Raw genomic sequence first — 21,457 nt, 5'->3', positions numbered from 1 at the left:
ATTATGAAAAGGTTAAGTAAGTGTTGCAGTGGGAGGTTCGGAACGCATTATGGGTATTTCCATTATTTCTTATGGGAAAAATAGTCTTGACTTACAACCAACTTGAGTTACAACCAGCCCTCGCGAACGAATTGAGTTCGTAAGTCAAGGGTCCACTGTATATGTATATATATGTGGATGTGTATATGTATATATATATGTAGATATGTGTATATGTAGATATGTGTATATGTAGATATGTGTATATGTAGATATGTATATATATGTATATATGTATATGTATATATGTTTATGTGTGTGTGTGTGTATATTATATATATATATAAAAGACAGCAACACTCATAACAATGACAACACAATTACATTGACAATCATGTTACGTTATTTTTAAAATGTTTCCTTTTCTTTTTCATAACCTCTTTAACACGCTACTTCTCCGCTGCAAAGCACGGGTATTTTGCTAGTTATTCATAACAATGATAGAATAAGTACAGTAATTCATATTTTATTTATTGTATTTAGCTGATTTGTAAAAAAAAAATGTATGAATGGTACAAAAATAGAGCAGTATAAAAAATAATAGCTATAAGAACGTATATATTTAGGAATGACAATTCAATTTTTTTTTTATTTTTAGAAATGAAATTGGACAGGTAGGTCAGGCAGTCATAACTATTACTTTCAGAATTTGTTCTGTTCGCATTTCAAACTTTTCAAGTTGGAAGTCTACAAATTGCTACTATGTTTAACCACAGCACGACAAGCTGGTTATTGTCAAATGTTTTCTTACTGATTCTCCTCAGAAAATGTAGATTATTAATTAAGTAACTCTGAATATGATGCCTCTGATGTTTTAAATGTTAAACCTATATATAGAAACTATATTAAAAGAAAAAAAGACAGAAGCATGAAAATTTAACATGTAAGAAATAAATATTAATCTTGTCTAATGTACTTGGATAGTGGAATATCATGGTTTTCAATAAACAGAACAACAGTTAGGACCAACAACCACTTTACAAATAATAAACAGCATTAAACATTAGAGTACCTTTAATCTTTTTTCTTCTGTCAAGGGAATTATGCCACTCTGGGTTGATTTCATCAAATCCTGGCTAATAAAGATAAAACCATACAGTTATTTTTAAAAGAGGCAGAGTTCTGAGTGTTCTTTATCCAATAAAATGAGAAATTTATTTTAAACTATTTAAGTATTAAAAATTAGGTGTTTCATTCACTTTATAGAGCAATGGTCAAGTTAAGCTAAAGACACCAGCAATTTTGGCAGGAAATTTACTACTTAAACAATGCTGTAGAAGATGTCTCAACCAAAACATACATGTTTAAGTAGTAATATTATTATTTTAATTTTATGAATAACTTAAAAAGTAAAAAATAAGAGCCCTGTCTTATATTAACATTAGAAAACTGTGGTGTGGTTTGGTATTTGCAACTGATGCATGTGCCTACATCATACCAAAATCAAAAGACCTCTCTAAAGCCATTTTCAAGCAAGTTGTAGTAAATCACTCCACTACCCAAAAGATCATCTACAAATTGAGAAATCTACTGGCAATCTACCTTGGGCAGATCATTCCATTAAATTCAACCCAGTAGCAGACTGAAAGCTTTTTCTTGAAGTATCCAACAAGAGTAATAAAAAGGAATTTATAGGTAAAATTTGACTTTCTCATTGTGAAAGAACAATGTACTATTAACAGATAAAAAAAAAACAAAAATTGCATTTAACCAAAAAAACAAAACATACCACCTCTGAAGGATGATGGTAGAGGCATTGTAGTTTAGAGGTGGCTATCTGCCTCAGGGCTTGACCAGCATTAGGGCTGGGTATCAGAACCGATGTCCCGATTCACAATGCCCCAACTTAAATCAATATTGCTTTTATCTTGACTGAATTAGCATGCATTGATATATTTGAAGTGGTGGCTTTATCAGAAATTACTTAACTATGCATAGAGAACATTAACAAATTTCAGTAACACTTTATTTGAAGGGTGTCTACATAGTGGCTTCATAATATATGGATAATAATGGAATAACATCAAAGAAGAAATACTTGATTAGTAATGAACACATCAGTATTTGGAAATGTGAAACAAAATATCAGTGCTCAAAAAAAAAAAACCTTTTTCATAGTCCTGCACTCATGCAAAATTCACCATAATTTAACTAATATGTGCATCACCACATCAGAATCCACACATACTATGGGGGGCGCCGGGTGGCTCCTTGTTTGAATACAATGCAGTGGCATCTGCTTTATAAAACATCTATATCAACTTGCGAATAATATTATGAAATAATCAAATAAAATCAAATATTGCTTCTTAAATAATAAACGTTATTCAATATCCTATTCGTGTGTTATGGATCTCCATGTAGACACCCTTCAACTAAACAGTTAGCCAATTGTATTCCCCTATCGGACACTGAAATACTCTTGAATTATTCAAAATTAAAGATACAGCGGGAAGACTCATGTCTTTCTCAAATTCTACAAGTTACTCATATCTTAGCAGTCACGTTAATCAGTCTCAAAAATGTGTCCTCAATGTCCTTAGGAAAAAAGGGAAACATTTTAAAATAAAGATCTAGAGTTGATGCTTGTTGACAGCAGCACTGAATGAGTGGAACATAAAAGAAAAAGCCGATCGAAAGTGATAACGCCGCTAGTATGGAGCTACTTCAAGTCGGCTGCTTTGCTCACACACTCACTTTTTTATGGCAGGTTGCTCTGAAAATTATAACAATTGCCCACTTGCTTTGTCGGATTGCAAAGTTTTTTTTAACCGTAGCAATACAACTAGCCATGTGCTTAAAGAGAAGCAATGTTTATTAGACTTGGAAAAACTCAAACTTGAAATTGATGCAGTCACAAAATGGAACAGAGCATTGTTAATGCTATAAAGGTTTTTTGGAACAACAGCGTGTCATCTCAGTAGCTCTGTATACAGGCAGCGAGGTTGCTCCTGGTGTAACTGGCATGCAACGTGCCTGTCTGCAACACATCTGCTACCGGTGCCCAGTCATTTTTAATGTGTGATTGTCACATAGGAATCTGCTGCCCTGGATGATCAGCTGTTGTAAGTTAAAGCTACTCTCTCCACTAGCGTGAGAAACACGGTGATGCTTTGCTTAAGATCTTATAAAGCCTAGGTACAATAACTTCACTCAGTTTATTTCTGGTTGGTATAGCATACCACAGTTCAAAAACCTGTATCATTTGTCAAAAGCCCTGGTTTTCAACAATGGTGTAGGGCAGTGGTTCCCAAAGTTGACTGGGCTCCGACCCACCTAACAAAAACTGCCAAATTCGGGACCCACCTCTTAGCCGTCTTAAAAAGGGGGCATAAAATATTGGTAATGCTCAGATTCCCTAGTAGCGAGTCGCGGAACTACTTAATGGTGTCTTATTTGTTCGGGCTGTTTATTTTGTTTAAAGTATTTTTTTCATTTGACATTAATTTGTTATCATCACAGACAACATATATTGTACTTTAGCTCACAAACAGTCACTATGGAAATTTAAGCGTCACCAATATGAATGAAGGACTTTTCAAATAAGAAAAAAAAACAACTTTAAGTTACAATTTTTTATTACTTAAATACCTACAAGGACTGTTATTTCAATGAGAAGGGTGTATTTGTTTCCTATTTTTTGTCATTACAGCTTTAGCATCAACTTCAATTTTAGTTACTTTTAATCGCAGTGAGTTTGATACGTCCAATTTATTTCGGTATTTAGTTTTAATGCTGATCATAGCCGAAAATCCGGCCTCACATAGATATGAGGTACTGAAGGGGAGGAGGACTTTTATAGCTTCATCAAACAGGCAAGGATAGTTCCCAGCAACTGAGAGCCAGAATTTCGTTAACTGCTTGCGATTGAAACTATTTTTCAGTGACGTATCTTCTGATAAATCAATGAGTTCTTCACTTGCTTTTGTTGACATACTACTTGGTAGGCGGTCTTGAAATGGGTTACAAATCCAATTCAACGAATCGAGCTTTTTCATCTCTTCCCCGAAATAGGCATCAAAGTTATTTTTTAATAATGATAAATGAGTGGAAATTGCAGACAGTACGTTCGTCTTTGGCTGCACTTGGTTTTCTATAATAAAAGTTTCAAGAGTTTCAAAACAATCATACTTGCCATCCTCAATACAACTTCTCCACAACATAATCTTTTTCATAAACGCCCGAATTCTATCGTGGACTGCAAAAATGTCTGATTCGTTTGAACCTTGCAAATACAAATTGAGTTCGTTTAATTTCGAAAAAATATCCGCCAAGTATGTGAGCTTGAGAATGAATTCTTTGTCCAGTAGAGATTCAATATATTCAGTTTTTCCTTCCAAGTAAATTGTAACTTCATTGCGTAATTCCACTAATCGTGTCAGTACTTTCCCCCTGGATAACCAACGTACCTCCGTATGCAGAAGAAGAGATGTATGAAGACTACCCATTTCTTCACACAGCTTTTGAAATAAACGTGCTTGTAAGGGTTTTGTTTTAATATAATTTACAATTTTCACAGCTGTATTTAGTACTGTTTTGAAATCATTAGGTAATGCTTTTGAAACCAGTGCTTCTCTGTGAAGGCTACAGTGTGTCCACAAAGCACAGGGGCTTTGTTTAAGAACTCTTGTAACGACACTGCTATTTTTCCTGCACATAGCCCGCACACCGTCAGTGCATATACCGAAACAGTTCTTCCACTGTAAACCTTTCTCTTTTATATAGGAATCAATTACAGTGGAACCTCTAGATACGAGTTTAATTCGTTCCAGAACTGAGCTTGTATAGCGAATTTCTCGTATCTAGAACAAACTTCCCCATTGAAAATAATGGAAATCCAGTTAATCCGTTCTGCACCCCCAATATATTAACATAAAAATCAATTTTCCTAACAAATAACACTGATAAATTATATATACTGAAGTCTACCTTTAATAAATAACACTGGTAAATAATATAACTGATTATTAAAAGAATCAAAACAGGTGTCCAAAGTGCAGTAGAGCATTCAATAAATCTTTAAATAAATAATCCTTAAAACAGTTGTGAAGTGGAGGTTTAAAATACACAAGAATAACAATCCTTTAACACGAGGTTAAAACGTCAAAAGGATGCCGTCTTTAAAAAACAGATGACAATCCCCGGTGCTTCTTCTCTGTTAGCGTCTCACCTGCGGGCTCTGCAACAGGCGAGACACTCTTAATGCAGCTGACCTTCTCTACACCGTCCTGCTTCAGCTGTTTGGCTCGCCTGTTCAGCTCACTGTTCAGCTACTCGCCTGCCTGCCCTCTCTCTCTCTCTCTCTCTCTCTCTCTCTCTCTCTCTCTCTCTCTCTCTCTCTCTCGCGCTTCTCTATATATGCGGGGAGGACATGGCAGCTGCAGCCCATCAGCCACAGGAACAATCATGGATGTGGGCAGTTTCCCACCTGTGCACTTAAGTGAGAAACGCAGACACCGCAGATCGCGGCTTGCAACTGCTACCACGCCCCCTTGCTAAGCCGCGAGCTATACCCACAGCCTGGCTCGTGGCTCGTTACGCGAGCCAATGCTCGTATTTAGATCTGAATTTTTCGCTCATACTTTCCTCGTATTTTGAATTTCTCGTATACAGAGGTGATCGTATCTCGAGGTTCCACTGTACATTGAAAATTTCCTCGGCCGTTCCACGACTAATTGGCTTGCAGAACAAGATATCTTCATGCGCGTCGTTTTGCCATATATAACGCACAAAAACAAGTAGTTGAGATAGGCCTTGCACGTCAGTAGACTCATCTAATTGTAGCGTATAATATTTACTACAAACTACCCTCCGGATTAATTCGTCCTCTGCCCATTCAGCCATTTCGTCGATTCGTCGTGCAACAGTATTATTGGACAGTGGTATGCGCTCGATTTCCTTTACTTCTTTTTCTCCAAACATCGCTCCAACAGCATCTTTAATCGATGGTAACACTAAATCTTCGCCAATGGTATGAGGCTTTCCTGCTCTGGCGATCCTTAAGCTAATGAGGTACGAGGCATATACAGCATTTTCATTAATATTAATGAAATGTGAAACAATATTTTTTGAAGATTTCATATCCAACAATTTTCTTTGAAAAAAATCTACTGGCTTATTCGTAAAATGGGAATGCTTCGTTTCTATATGACGCGTCAACTTACTTGGGCGCATACTTTCGTTCGCTAATATTTCGTAGCAAATCACGCATTGAGGACGCGGATCTATCGTATCATGATTCCAAGTGAATCCTAGTTTTAGATATTCAGGGTCATATTTTCTTACAACTTTCCGTCGTTTCGATTCATGCGAACTCGTTGAGGGAGCTTGGAAGTCAGCCTCAGTGCCACTTTTGTCATTTATAAGAACATCTTCTGTCTTTTCATCACAATCAACCGGCGGCGGCGATGTAGTTTTTGCTATCCGTTTCAACCACTTTTCCATTATTATATTCAAACGTTGATAATTGTTTTTAAAAAGATTATAAGGGCGTACGCTAACGAACACAACACAAGGCGATAAAGAATGTCACAAAAACAAAAGACGTCCGGCTGTTAGCCCGATCGGTCGGAATATCGTCTTATGTTTCAGGGCCCACTCAATATTCGCTCGCGACCCACCCATAGTTTGGGAAATGCTGGTGTAGGGTCTTATCTTTGCAGATAAATTCTGCTACAGATTCTGTTATTTTTTGGGTATGAGGCAAATTAAACAGAAGCTTGGAGCTATCCACCATCTCCGGTGTAGATGCTTAGGCTCCACTCATGTGGATCTTGATTGAGAGTACATTTATGGGTGACGTCAGGATAAATGATTTCTCAAATTGGTTGTATTACAGTAATAATTAATGTCTGAGTTGCTCAGTTTACATATAGCTATGCTTTTATCCAGTTGTTTTTTTTTTACTGACGCATTGTTTGAATCTGTAGTAAGTCCACACATCTGATATGAGTGTCGAAAATGCCGATTTCACTTAAAGAGGACACACAATTATAGGCGAGATAGTAAAGTGGTTTTTCAGTAGAAAGCATTAACAGGCACATTAGCAACATCTTCTGGATCGGATGCCAAAAACAAATATAAACACAAATCTAAATAAAGTAATTAAGGAGGATTCACGAGATCGGTCTTGAGACTTTAAGAATCGATATGAAATTGTTTAAATGAAAAATAATGATTAATCAAAAAATCTATATTTTTTACACAGGCCTAACCAGCATGTTATCACAAAGTAAGCCAAGAATTCCACATTATACCAGAGTTTAATTAAGGAAAAAACTGAAGCTGAAAAGTATATTGACTTTGAAACAAGACACTAATCCACAAGGGAATAATTTATAAAAAGGTAATACATGGAAAAGAATTACTCAGATATCACACAATAGAAGTAGTAGGACTGGTAAAAGATTTCTCTAAGCTGACAAAGGTGACAGAAGGTCAATTACAAAAACACCCACAAGAAGCTATTTCTGCCATAGGGAGGAACAGCAACCAGTTAGAGGTGTACTTATTTGTCATAGCTGAAAACTGCACTTCTAACTTTCTTTTGAATAAATAACTGCAATTTGTTATATGTTAAATTAGATCATCATAATCTATCAGTACTGTTGAAATGAATATCAAATATATATACAAGCAAATTGGTTAAAGAACAGATATCATTCCATTGGAGGAACTAACTTTTTTTAAAAAGTATCTTCAGCATCTGTTTTTTTTCTAAGACAAAATGTACATTATACTGTGCCTCACTAAATACTTTCTCTTCTTCAGATAGATAAACTTAACCACTAATATTACTTAAAAAAGTATGTTAAATTCTGTGCATTCAGTCCACACATGACAGATTTTATATCAAGTCGTATTACCTGTATTATCTGACTCCATTCTCCACATTGTTTCAAAGAAGGAAGGTCCCATAAGGTCAGTGACCCTGATAAATGTATGGCTGCCAGAAGGGTCCCATGTGGAGACAAACTCAACTTGAAAATACCATCCTGTACAAACACATCAAAAACAATACATTATAAAATGATGTAGTTTATTATTTTTATAGAAAAGAATACTACCAAAACACATTATTAGGTACCTTTTCATTTTGTTGTCTATTAAAAAGTCTAAATGGGGGCATCCGGAATAAGCTTCTTTTCAGCACCTGAAAAATTAGACACTTAATTAAAACACAATTCACAAATGGTATATCTCACATTACAGTATGAACTCATAATAAACAATATGTGCCTGAAAGCTAGGGAAGAAAAGAACCTATTCTCAACTGTAAAGAGCACTTTACAATTCTGAAACTTTTAACTTAATATACTGAAAAATGTCTTCTGTCATGAAAAAAAAATAAATTAAACTTTTAGGAGTAAATAAGGGTAGCATTAGAAACCACCCAGAATATGGAAAAAGTGTAACCATACCATTTAACTCAATATACAGCAAAATGTCTTCTGTCATGGGAAAAAGAAATTAAATTCACTTTAAACAGGTAATTATTTTTCTGAAAAAACGGGCAACATTAGAAACCATGCATGTTATGAAAAAGATGTCAAAAGTAAAGAAAATTTCTGCAAAACTTATAACATTAAAACTTTTCAGCATGCAGCTATGTCAAAGACTAATATCATGGTATTAAAATTCTGCGTAATATGTACATATGGGTTTTAAATATGGAAAACTAAGTACCAGAACAAGGAAAATCACTTACAGAATGCACATCATCCTCGTAGCTTGTAACTTGCTTGTAATATGGACTCCCAGACAGAATCCTCCAGGCTGTAAGTCCGCAGGTAGTTGCCTTTGATGCTTCAGAATCACATGATTCAGTACCACCAACCAGCAACAACCTAAGTGATAAGTTATTAATACCAAACTATTTTTTCTGAATAGTATAATTTTTGTTTTAGCATGGCTCACATGGACAATCACTGTTTGTATGACATATGCATGTTGCCCCTACATTAATGCAGACTTTATTCAAGCACTCCTGTTTACTCCCACATCAGAAAGACACACACACACATTAGTTTCACATCAGAAAGAAACACACACCTGTTTCAATACAGGATCACAGAGGGCTTAGTCTGATCCTTGAAGCATTGGGCACAAGTAACAATAATTTTTGAACACAGTGCCACTATGTTCCAGGGCAATTTCAAAAATACACCAACACACTGCTTGCTTGGAGTTGCCAAGTAACATAACATGCACATTTTTGGAATAGTATCCGCAGAAAATTGACAAGAACACAGGGACAAAAAGGGCGGCACGCTGCTGCCTTGCAGTAAGGGGACCTGGATTTGCTTCCCGGGTCCTCCCTGCGTGGAGTTTGCATGTTCTCTCCATGTCTGTATGGGTTTCCTCCGGGTGCTCCGGTTTCCTCCCACAGTCCAAAGACATGCAGGTTAGGTGCATTGGCGATCCTAAATTGTCCCTGGTGTGTGGGTGTGCCCTGCGGTGGGCTGGTGCCCTGCCCGGGATTTGTTCCTGCCTTGCACCCTGTGCTGGGACCCTGTGTTAGGATATAGAGGGTTGGAAAATGACTGACTGACTGACTGACAGGGACAATATGCAAGCTCCACACAGACTGGGTCTGGGGTTTCAACAGAAAGCTCTGAAGTTGTAAGATGGCAGCTCTAATTACTATTTCTCTATGCATTCAAACATAAGGCTAAACAGAGACATTAAATTTGTCTTGAATAACTAAGTATGGGTGTGTGCGTAAGGACGGAAAAGCCATCCACTGTATGTTCCCTCTTTGTTCCTGATGCAACCGGGATAATCTCCAGTATTCTGCAAACATGTAAAAAAGTAAGATTTAAAATCGATTTAGAAAAAGAATGAAAAGATACATGTTCTGTCTATAAAGATTACTTATTAGTTTTTAAGTATCTTATTAATGTTTTAATCACCTCACAATGAATTAGACATATGACAAACAACAATGCAATCAATGCTACTTCAATAACAATGCAATCAATGCTACTTCTAAATATTTAATTTTTAATATTCTCCCCTAACCAATTTGGAGAGGTATAGGACCAAATCTCCTAATAGTCATTATTCTTTTCTATATGCTGAAACTAGGGGGTTCCGCCCCCTGCTCGCTTCGCTCGCCAACCCCTGGTGTTGGGAAATGACAAAGAGTGAGATGTATGAATGAGATATAGAATAGTGTGAAGGTGTGGATGATGCATATAGAAAGCAAAGAATAAAGTGTTTGGCACAGTGTAATGGTTTATTGGAAAATGTCTTTGTACACAACATTAGTAGTAAAGATGGTGTCTTGTCCTTGAATGAGTTTTCCTTGGCATGGAGCACTTATAACTTTAACTGTAACGTCAGATGAACGTCGAACTCGTGAGAAGGCAACATAAAGTTGTCCATGTCCAAAAACGGGTTCAGAGAGGTAGAGGCCAACCTTGTCCATGGTTTGTCCTTGTGATTTGTTGATGGTCATGGCAAATGCAGGTTTAATGGGGAACTGTCGGCATTTCAGTGTAAAAGGTAATTCCAAGTCAGAACTTGTAAGGTCAATTCTAGGAATCACAACAGTATTGTTAGCATGTGATCCTGTAAGAACTGTCGCTTGAATAACATTGTGTGGCATGGTGTTGACAACTAAACGTGTACCATTGCATAAACCCTGTTTAGTGTTAAGGTTTCTTAATAGCATGATTATTGTTCCGTTTTTAAGGCTAAGATTGTGTTGTGGTAATCCGGCTGGGTTAATAGTGTTCAAATATTCTAAGGGGAAATTAAGATGGTCATTGTCTTCATCAGAGTCAACTTTGTCAGAGCTTAGAAAGAGCTGTGCCTCTCCAGGAAGTAATGAAATGACCTGGTTATCAATGTGATCAACATTAATATTTTTTGGACATAATATAGTTCGTTGTGTTAAAAGGGGTATTTGGTGTAATGAGATTGCTGTTCCAAATATCTCCGTAACTCTTTTGAAAGCAATGCCAATTGTCTGCGTGTTTTAAGGTGGAGTGAAGAATAGCCGAGCGCATGGCATGTGGAACAATAGCTAAACACTGTGTAAAATTTCCTCCTAATAAAAGTACCTTTCCTCCAAAGGGAATATTATTATTCATCAACGTTTGTAGAAGTTTATCAATGGTGTTGAGTAAGTGACTGGATGCCATTAGATGCAAAAGGAAATGAACTATTGTAGGATCTAATGCAGTTCATAAAGTTTTTACTTTCAGGTACATCGTTAGTTAGAAGCTTCTGTAGATATTCAGGATATGAATGTAAAGGAGGCAGTCTAATTTGACCCTTTTGACAACAACGTGTAAATTCATTACTTGTATTGCCAATTGTTTCTTCAGGGAAGTTAAGTGAATGACAATGATTGCAAATGACATTCATTAATCCCAATGAATTTTCCTGAATAGTGGACTCATTATTGAACGCGTTGTCAGCTAAGTGGCGCAAGCGTTTAGCAGGTGTCTGGCGTTGATGTCCGTGACGTGTATCTTTTGCTTGTGCCGTTTGAGAGGCGCGTTGTTGCATGTCCAGTATTTGGGATGTGCCGTTTTGGAGCTGTAATCAATTCGCCTGTGCTGTGTGAGAAGTCCGTTGTAGTCTACGTCGTGCATTGTTTGTATTGAGCCTTGCCCGTTTTTGTATGTCGGTCAGTCGAGCTTTCTCTTTTTGGAGCCTTGCCTGCTTGTTTTCCGGCATTTCACATGCGCGTTGTAGACGTCTGCGTTTATTTATGTTGTCTCTTCGCTGCCGTTTTTGTATGTCTGAGATGCGAGGTGTTTCATTTTGAACCCGTGCCTGTTTCGATGCAGCACTTTGAGACGCGCGCTGCATGCGTCTACGTTCATTGTGTCTGTCCATTTGGGCTCGTCTCTGTAACTGTGTTAGTTGAGCTTTGCGTTTTTGGAGCCGAGACATTTTTTCTTCCGGAGTTTCAGAAGCGCTTTGTAGGCGCCGACATGTATTTTGTTTTTTCATGCAGGTTCGTGTGTTTGGTCCCGTTACCCGAGCCGTATCGTTTTGTACCCGTGATCGTGAATTCATGACTTGTTTGTTCTTCAGCGTGAGAAATATGGATAAGTAATAAGGAGGATCGCACTCACTGTTAATATGGAGCCTTTTCTGCAGTTGAACGGTTAATAGTGCCTCAGTGTAATGAGATCCACCTATGCTGCATAGTGTGAACGTGTTGAGATGATGTATGTTTAATACGGACGGTTCCTTCAGAAATGGGGCTTTGTGTGTCATTTCTTATTTATGTTAGTGTGGTCGTGGGTCTGAATCGTCGTTTTTGTGAACGTTTCGTGTGCTATGTCCGTAGTCTGTCCCGTTTCGTGTCCAATGGGCTTTGTGTGGCGCTCGCGGCTTCTTTTTTTTTTGTGTGCTAGGGGCTTGTTGAATCCTCCTCTTTGTGTGTGTCCCGTTTCGTGTGTAATGGGCTTCGTGCGGCGCTGTGTGCGTCGCCGGCGTCTGACTCCTTTTTTCTGTGGTCACGGCGCCTCATTTCTTATTTTACGTTGCATTCCATCCGGTTCCCATTGCTTGGGGGGGGGGGGGGGTGCTTGGAGGGGGGGTGGGATTTGTGGGGCGCCTGCGCAGTACGTCTTTTGTGTCCACGGCCCATGGCCGGATGTCCCTGCGTCCATCCGGTTTACCATTCTCGGTTAGTAATGTGGATATCAAAATGCTTAGGAGAGGCCCATTCTATTTATCTTTATACAGCCTATTAATGAATTCTTGCTGATATCTGAATAGATCTGTTGTAAAGTAAAGTAAAATAAGATGTTAATAAGATGTAATTTCCCCAGTGTTACAGAAGGACTGGCAGCCTCTGCCACCACATTCTGACAGGCATTTTCACAAAACAAGCTCTTGGTTGAAATCTTACCAGTATATAGAAGGGAGTAAACGGACAATAGTGAATAAAAAGAAATACATTATTACTGACCTACATTTGCTGCCTTTAATTTGTACAGATCCTTAAAATATGTGGTGAAAGGGCAAGATGAGGTCTGTTGCCACTTCAAGCTACTGACTTTTTAATATAACAAGAGGGGCCTATGAGTCAAAGCTCCATTTCCCATTCCCCAGTAAAAGCTGGATACCATACCTAGAAGCAACTGTCGAAATACCCAGCCAAATTAATTAGAAACAATATTACCAATGAAATACAAACTCAATGCACAATACACAAACACAAGACTTGAATGACAAAAAGTGAAGTACACAAACTACAATCAACAATTCCAAAATACTATTGAAAAGTCTCCAGAAGTTCTTATTAAATCAATAAAAAAAAAAATAACCGGAGAAGTAGAGTACAAGATGATACTACAAATTGCCATATTCTAATAAGAAAATACAGTCTCCTGATGCACTCTTCAAGCTTCCTTAAGATATTACTATTTAATGCTTCTCTAGCAAGCATTGTGCTACTCAATTGCAAACTTCTACAGGGTGTAAGCACAGAACTTCTTTCCAGCTCTAAAACACAGTCACAATGTCTCTCTCTTTAGTTTTAAACCACCAACCTCTTTCTCTTCCTTATTCCTTTTAAACCACTTCTTGCTCCTCATTGGCCAGCCCTCCTAACCTTCCTTACTTATTCGTGTAGTCTGCTCCTCAATTTCTGTGCATGCAAACAGAGTCAGACAATAAGACATCCAAGATGGGGAGATGACAACACCAAGAACAACACTTACATGGCTATGTGTCTGCTATTAACAATGGTTGAATGTTAATTGTCAGGCTTATACTATACTCTATTCTCCAGTCACTAAAACGTTTACCAGATGCTTCTTAAAGGCAGAATTTATGTTATCATGGCTTCAATATTCTGCTCTCACAAACAAGTGACTCACACAATTGCCAATTTTCAGGCTAACTGGAATGACTAATCATTACTAAAAGACCCATTCATCTAATGCTAAACTGCCTCATTAAATTGGTGACTTGCCTATCCAATGGTATCAAACAATGACGGCTACGGTTGCTGCAATAACAGACAAAAATCACTTTTGGCCACATCTCCTTCCTGCTGTCTATACTGCTGAGGTCTTTAAAAGGATCTACTCAGTTTGCCAATATTACATATACAGTTTGTTGCAGACTGCTTTTTCAAACCATTCCTAGCACATTCTCATTCCTTATTCCATTATCTGCTCTCTGTCATGCTACCAGACCTCACTAAAAAATTATTACACTTCTCTATATCCAGTTGTATGGAACATAAGACACTAGATTAAATGGCACAACAAAACATTTAATCCTTAATCTTTCAAGAACATTAGAACAATCTAGACAAGAACAAGCCATTGAACCCAACAAAGCTTAAGAGTTCTATCCAAGTAATTCTTCAAAAAAAAAAGTCTAGTTTTGAAGGTCTCTAAAGTTATACTGTCTTTCACATTACTAGATAAATTATTTCATGTGTCAATGGTTTTCTGTGTGAATAAAAACTTCTTAATGTTTACTTGAAATTTACCTTTAACAAGTTTCCAACTGTGTCCCCATGTTCTTGCTGAACTTGAATCATGTCTACTTAATCTCCTTTTGCTTAAACTGAAAAGTCTCAGCTCTTTTAATCTTTCATAAAAACTCATCACCTGTAGCCCTGGAATCAGCCTAATTGATCTTCTCTGGACTTTTTCTAGTGCTAAGTTTTTTCTGTAGCCTGGAGACCAGAATTGTAAGGAGTACTCCAGATGAGGTCTAATCAGTGAATTATATGGTTTAAGCATATCCTCCTTTGAACTTTATTCTCCACATCATGCTACATAACCTAACATTCTGTTGCCTTCTGATCACTGTCTGGCAGTTGATAGCGACGAGTCCATTATGACTCCTGAATCACTTTTATAAGGTGTACTTTCAACTTTCAAATCTTGTGTGTATTCAAACCTAACATTTTTCCTTCATGCATGTAATACTTTACATTTACTTACAAATCTACATAAGCCTATGTTCTATCCAAGGCCCTCTGTAATGATTCAATAGATTCTAGATTATCTGCCAAACCACCTAGCTTGTTATCCTCTGCAAATGTATCAAGTTTTACTTTTCATCCTATCCAAATCATCTATATATATATATATATATATATATATATATATATATATAATTTTTTTTTTTTTTTTATAAATATTAGATGCCCTAGTACTGACCCCTATGGGACACCACCCTTCACATAATCCAATTCTTAGAGTTCCTCACACCATAATGCTCTGTTTCCTATGTCTGTGCCAATTTTGCACAAATCTACAAACTATGCCCTGAACTCCCACTTCTGTTAGTTTGATGCCAAACCTCTTACACGGCACCTTATCAAATGCTTTCTAAGAGTCAAGATAAATAACATCATATTCAGCAACTGATCATGTCCTTTTGTTGCTTCCACATAGAATTCTAGCATATTAGTAAAACACGACCTCCCTCTTCAAAATGTGATGCACATTAAGTTTATTGGTCTATAGTTATTTAGATCTGCCAGGTCATCCTTTTTATATAACTAGGGGGCTTTGCCCTATGCTTGCTTCACTCGCCAACCCCTCCCCTCCCAATCCCCCCACCCCCCGCTAGTGGTACGGGCTGTTGTGAAGGGGGGGGTGGGCCTGAACGCACCCAAAGGAGACGCAGCCACTCCTCAGAAACTCCTCTTAAACAGTGATACAATGGGAAACAAATGAAAATTTTTTTTACCTCCTCTTTGCTCGATCAGCTGCTGGATTGCTGCTGCTGCCATGCTACATTTTCTGCATTTCATTCGGCTCTTCAAATGTTTAAAAGCCTGTACAGCACCTGTCCTTTTGTCTCACTGCCTTGTCTCTCTTGTCCCCCAGACATCCTCAAACACTATGCGATCTCTTTTTGCTGTTCCGTTATTTCACCAAGTAATATTTTCCGTTTGTTTGCGCTAATGCGATCTTCACTCTCATTTTTTTGAGTCTTTTGAATTTTCCTACTTCCATTATCTCTAACCTGCTCTGCATTTGTATCACTGGACTTCCTTACAAAGGTTGTAAGTATGACGTGACTTGTCCGTCTCACGGGACGTGAATGTGTCTATCTATCTCTCTTCAAAAGATCTCTCTTCCAAAGATCACTTCTCGTTGCAGGAAAAAAGTCTCATATCGTCGCAAGATTATTTTTTATAATAGAGAGATAAGATAATATTTTCTATTTTCCACTCCTGTGGAATTTCACCAGCGCATAGTGAGTTCCAAAAATATATATTCATATATAATGGTTTATATATGTACTCAAATACAAACACTTTTTCTCAGGCTGCTTTGTACCAGGTACATTTACAAGTAATATTGCTTTTGACCTGCTTGGAGTTTGTATACATTTTCAGTAGCTGAACTCTGCAACCAGAGAAGTTTCAAAATGAATTATAGACACAGAATTAGATGAACATGACTAGGTTTGTCTCTCCCTTCAATGTCCTCTCGATCCTCTAATAGGCCATGAAGCATGGCACAGAAGCAGAGAGTCAAATCTGTGCTTTAAGGTTTTGTAAGTGACCAATATACAGTAGGTTATAAGATGGCTGAAGACATAAATCTCCAATATATTGTCAACCCAAACGAGCAAGGACTTTGCATAGGTCAAGGGAAACTTTATCAGTACCAGTATCTCTGAGTAACATTTGGATATTCTGTAATAATTCATGATTTAGATTAGGTATATAATTCCATCCAGTAAAGTCCCTTACCATTCCACTGTCACTCAACATTTAAAAGCTGAAGTTTACCAGTAGTGCTACTGTTTCAGTATACAGAAATCTTTAAAGTACCATAAACTATATCTTTAAGAAAGCCAAACACTCTGACAAGTTTTAAAATGCAGAAAAAGAAAAAAAAAAGTCAAAGTTTTCACACCAGTAATGCAGAGCTTAATGAAAGTGAGCCTCTAATACACCATCATAAATTTGGGGACCCAAGTACATCTACACTCCAGTCAGCTAATACCTTTATTTTGTGGTAGATCCACAAAAGGGTAGTACAGGATTCTTTCCATTTACTGAGGAATCAATAGTCTTATGCTCCCAATTCTAATACAAGTTGCTAGCCAGGCAAAACATACAAAAATCATTCCTTTTATACAGGAGGAGCAATGTAAATTTCATCCTGGCCAGGGAACAGTGAGCAATCACTATACACTTGCATAGATATGTGAATGGCTTAGTTAGAAAAACCTGATGGTGGTGGCAACAAGTATTAGTGCATTGGTAGATAGGGCTCCTATATTAACATCTCAATCTGGTAAATATAGAATCCCATGAGAGAGGGGACAGAGAGGGGAAGGTCTTCAATACAAAATGAAATCTAGGGAAGAGGATCATAAGAGGCTTCACATACTAATGAGTAGAGGGGAGAAACAGTTTTTTCCTTGGGTGAGAAATAACAAAATAGCAAGTACAGTGGGTGAGTTGGTGCAGGTTAGTAAAACAACATATATTATTTTATATTTTATCTATTGTAGGCATGGAGCTAGACAGTTTGACATCTGTGGTTGAGCGACGGGCACTGAGCAGACTCCTGTCAATCATGGAGAATCCACTGAATCCACTAAACAGTGTCCTCTCCAGACAGAGGAGCAGCTTCAGCGACAGACTGCTGCCACTGTCCTGCTCCACTGACAGACTGAGGAGACCGTTCCTCCCCCCACACTATGTGACTCTTCAATTCCACCTGGGGGGAGTAAACATTAACATTATACAAAGTTATTGTCTGTGTTACCTGCATTTTTTTTTTATCACTCTTTAATTTAATATTGTTTCTTTATCAGTATGCTGCTGCTGTAGTATGTGAATTTCCCCTTGGGATTAATAAAGTATCTATCTATCATATTGTGAGTATGCATTGGAGTCATAGGAAAAAAGAAAGCCATGCTAGGAAACTTAAAATTTTAAATATTTCAGTAAATTGTGGAATATTTCTGAGTTGTCAAATTTATTCCCATGTGAACTAATCCCTGTATGTTGTCAAGAGCAAAATACACACAGCCAGTCACAGATCGAGGTAACAGGGCTGTGAAAAATGGGGGGTGAGATAATGCCATGTTTTCAGTATGTATTCCATAGGGAGTTAGGGACATGGGTGGGAGAGATGATGGAGTCATGGAAAGACGTAAAAGCTAAATGGTAGAATTCTAAGTCAGGAAGTGACACCACAGGCCGTACTCTGTCTCAGACTAGAGTTGAATGATTAAAGTTAAGTTTCTTACTTAAAAAAAAAAATAATGATTGGCCTTGCTTCAGGCTAGTAATTAATGGGAAGAGGAAGTTGAACCATAGCATTTATAAAATTAAAATGAGGTACAATATTCATTTTGACATTGCTAGGTGTTACTGAAAAGAGAGAGGAAGCTTAGACTAATTATAAACAGAGGTTCTTTCATCAGCAAGGATGTAAGGGGATATATCTGAGACTGAAGAAGAAATGTTAACTCCTAAATATTTGAAATTAATAGATACAGGAATTTAGGAGGGGAGGCAGTCTTGTTGACACAATAAGCTCATTAATTGAAAGTAGAGAAGACTTAGTCTAATTAATTTTGCAAGCAGACAAGACTTTAAAAGACTTAAATAATTATAACTATGGTTGTGACAACTCATTGTCATTATTGGAAATAATCAATTGTTAAAAAAACAATCACTTTCATCAATTAGTTGATTATATCAGTAGGCTACATACCTTGTGCCATGCAATTGCATCACTGCTTCATTCAGTTGTGAACACGTTTGACAAAAGGCAGACAGTATGCAAGTGCCAGAAAAGACAGTACAAACTAAGACTTCCAGAGTTTGTGCTACAAAGTGTTTTGTTTCTGTTTATTAGTATTTACTAACAATGTATTACTAAATAAATGTATAAAAACCTAAATTTTGTTAACAATTTGTGCAAGTAACTTATTAAAAAAATATATTTCTGAAAATTTTATACAAATCTGTTTGATTTGGTGAGAGTTCCATTTCATGCAATTTGTGTTTCAAATGGTTTATTTTTACAATTAAATTAATTGATTAATCGACAAAATAACCGCCAGATTAATTGATTATCATAATAATTGTTAGTTGCAGCTCTAATTTTAACACATGGGGATATCAGACAGGGTATTACCTAAACAGAGGAGGACATTATTTGCATACACAGTAAGGATATTATACAAATGAAATTAAAAATTATAATAGGCACTAAAACCAAAGAGTTTCAGATTGTAATATAAAGTGGTTCAAGAGATAAACTAAAAAGTAAGGTACACACAGGACTACCCTGCCCAGGCCTTCTACTAATAGGGAAGTGATACAAAAATAGACAGAAACGTAGTGGAGAGGGACCAGTAAAGGCTTCTTAATACATTTGGAAAACCCATACCAAAGTCCACTGTATTCATGACTTATTATAGGAAATGTACTTTCTGCATTAAGGGAAAGAGCTTGAAAGGGAAGAGAAAGAATGATATGCAGAAGTCTCCACATCTCATCAGATGCTAGTTGTGAGGATCTGAAACCAGACTAATAAGGATAGATTAATTTTGTAACATCTTTCTGTAAGTGACAGGCTATTGCTAGCTTATAGTTTGGCATCTGAGTTCATAAGAGGGACTGTGTATACATATTATTCCTTAGGTTTAGGTAACAAGATTAAATAACTTATTTTATTGTATGAGTGGTGGAGTAAAAAATATTTCCAAAATGAAGAAATCGGTTCAGGATAGAACCTTTACAGCACTAATAAAATCCAAAGACTCCTTGGATTCTGCTAAAAAAAGCTGAAACTCACAAGGCATCTGCTACTAAAGGATAAAGAGTTTATATAAAGCTGTGTAGAGGAGAGAAACCAAGAGCATCCAAGGACTTATGGACATGTCCTACTCTGCCAGACTCAGAGAATTAAATCTGTTTAGTCTCGAGCAGAGGAGATTGTGTGGGGACCTAATCCAGGTATTTAAAATCCTCAAAAGCACTGATAAAGTAGATTCCAGCAACATTCATTCAGCTTAAGGGTGAATCGTGTACTAAAGAACATCAGTGGAAATTAAGGGGATGTGCATTACAAAAGTGAAGCCAGGAAGCACTTCTTTACGCAAAGAGTTATGGTAGTCTGGAACAAACTACAGAGACATGTAGTTAAAAAGAAACTTTGAAAACCTTTTAAGAAGAATCTGGATGAGATATTTGGACAGCTTAGCTAGGGGGAACTTCAAACTCTGACGGGAACAGAAAAATGAATATTCTGTGGCTGAGGGGAGAATAAGCACAACACATTTTTTTTTCACAAGTTCAGAGTAGAGCAGACAGTAAAACTGAAAATCACATTGATGCAGCAGCAGTAGTACTGTGAATGTTATAGTGGAAAGTAGGAGCTACACTCTATCCTTATTCTATCACTTACAGTTGTTTGCTTTGTACAGCAACTGAAGTTGTATGACACTGATTGTGAGAAGCAGCCAAAGTGATTCTTTTTAAAAGCTAAAGAGGTTAATTTACCATAACGGGCAGAGGGGATCAGCAATCCACAATGACCTCTCAACAGCACTGCCACTTGTCAAAACTAGGATAAGCCGCTTTGATATGTAAAGAAAATGTCAACAGGGAACCTTGCACAGGACATGAAAAAAGATACAGAACAACAAAAAGTATTCAGGAGTCAACATATAAGAGTTGGAAAGAATGTTTATCCTTGCTGGCCTGAAAGATTCTAATAATATCCTAATCTATTTTATTCAACACGTTATCACCCAAACCCTCACCAGCTCAGGCTGTAAAGAGGACCAAATAAAAAATTGAAAGCGATGTGCTTGCATTTGATGAAGTCTGAATAGTCCTATGTTTTTTTACTATGTTGTTTTAAAACTATTTAGTTGATGAAAAAGGTTTGATTATGATTTAATTTGAAAACAAAACAAAAAGGCCACTTTGCTGTTTAATAGTTTCCATTAAAACAAATACTGCAAATACTGCAAAAAAAGCCTAGAAATCATGTTTGAGGATTACACAATTTATTATTTAAAATCAGTATTTTAATTTGGCACCATACATAGACTTACATTATACAAGAAAATAAATATTTCTAATTCAAAAGTCATTCTCTATTCTACATACTGTATGTAACTAATAAAACTTAAGCTTAGAAACAGATAATTAAGTAAAATAATATAAAAATACTATATCTATTTATTATTAAAAGAGTTAATAAAAAGTCAAATAATATTACTTTTGTCAAACAGCCTAAAGATATACATTTTTAAAATCTACCTAGATACTCTGTAATCCTCCATAATCTAATGTACAATACTTTAATAGCTGGTGAAATGCCTTATTAAGTAACATGGAAGAAAAACAGCCTGCTGGGAATGATAACAACTACTGCTGAGAAAATTATTAATATGACAAACAGAAGAGGCTTATTAAAATGAAGTGCTG

The 21,457-nt window shown here is 36.8% G+C and overlaps 1 protein-coding gene across 1 annotated transcript in view; it reads right to left on the bottom strand.

Moving 5' to 3' along the window:
* nbas (NBAS subunit of NRZ tethering complex) overlaps positions 1-21,457 on the bottom strand; it is a 463,213-nt gene that overhangs the window by 399,774 nt on the left and 41,982 nt on the right. Inside the window, exons 10-13 of the mRNA XM_028796843.2 lie at positions 8,747-8,885; positions 8,126-8,191; positions 7,905-8,033; positions 1,052-1,115 (exon numbers count right to left, since the gene is read on the bottom strand). Of these exons, the coding sequence (XP_028652676.1) occupies positions 1,052-1,115; positions 7,905-8,033; positions 8,126-8,191; positions 8,747-8,885 (398 nt within the window). The remainder of the gene's footprint in view (positions 1-1,051; positions 1,116-7,904; positions 8,034-8,125; positions 8,192-8,746; positions 8,886-21,457) is intronic.

Source organism: Erpetoichthys calabaricus, chromosome 3 (assembly GCF_900747795.2).
Source record: "Erpetoichthys calabaricus chromosome 3, fErpCal1.3, whole genome shotgun sequence".
In the NCBI taxonomy this organism is placed as follows: Eukaryota; Metazoa; Chordata; class Cladistia; order Polypteriformes; family Polypteridae; genus Erpetoichthys; species Erpetoichthys calabaricus.
The sequence above is the reverse complement of the archived record's forward strand: the minus strand, read 5'-3'. Positions and strand labels throughout refer to the sequence as shown.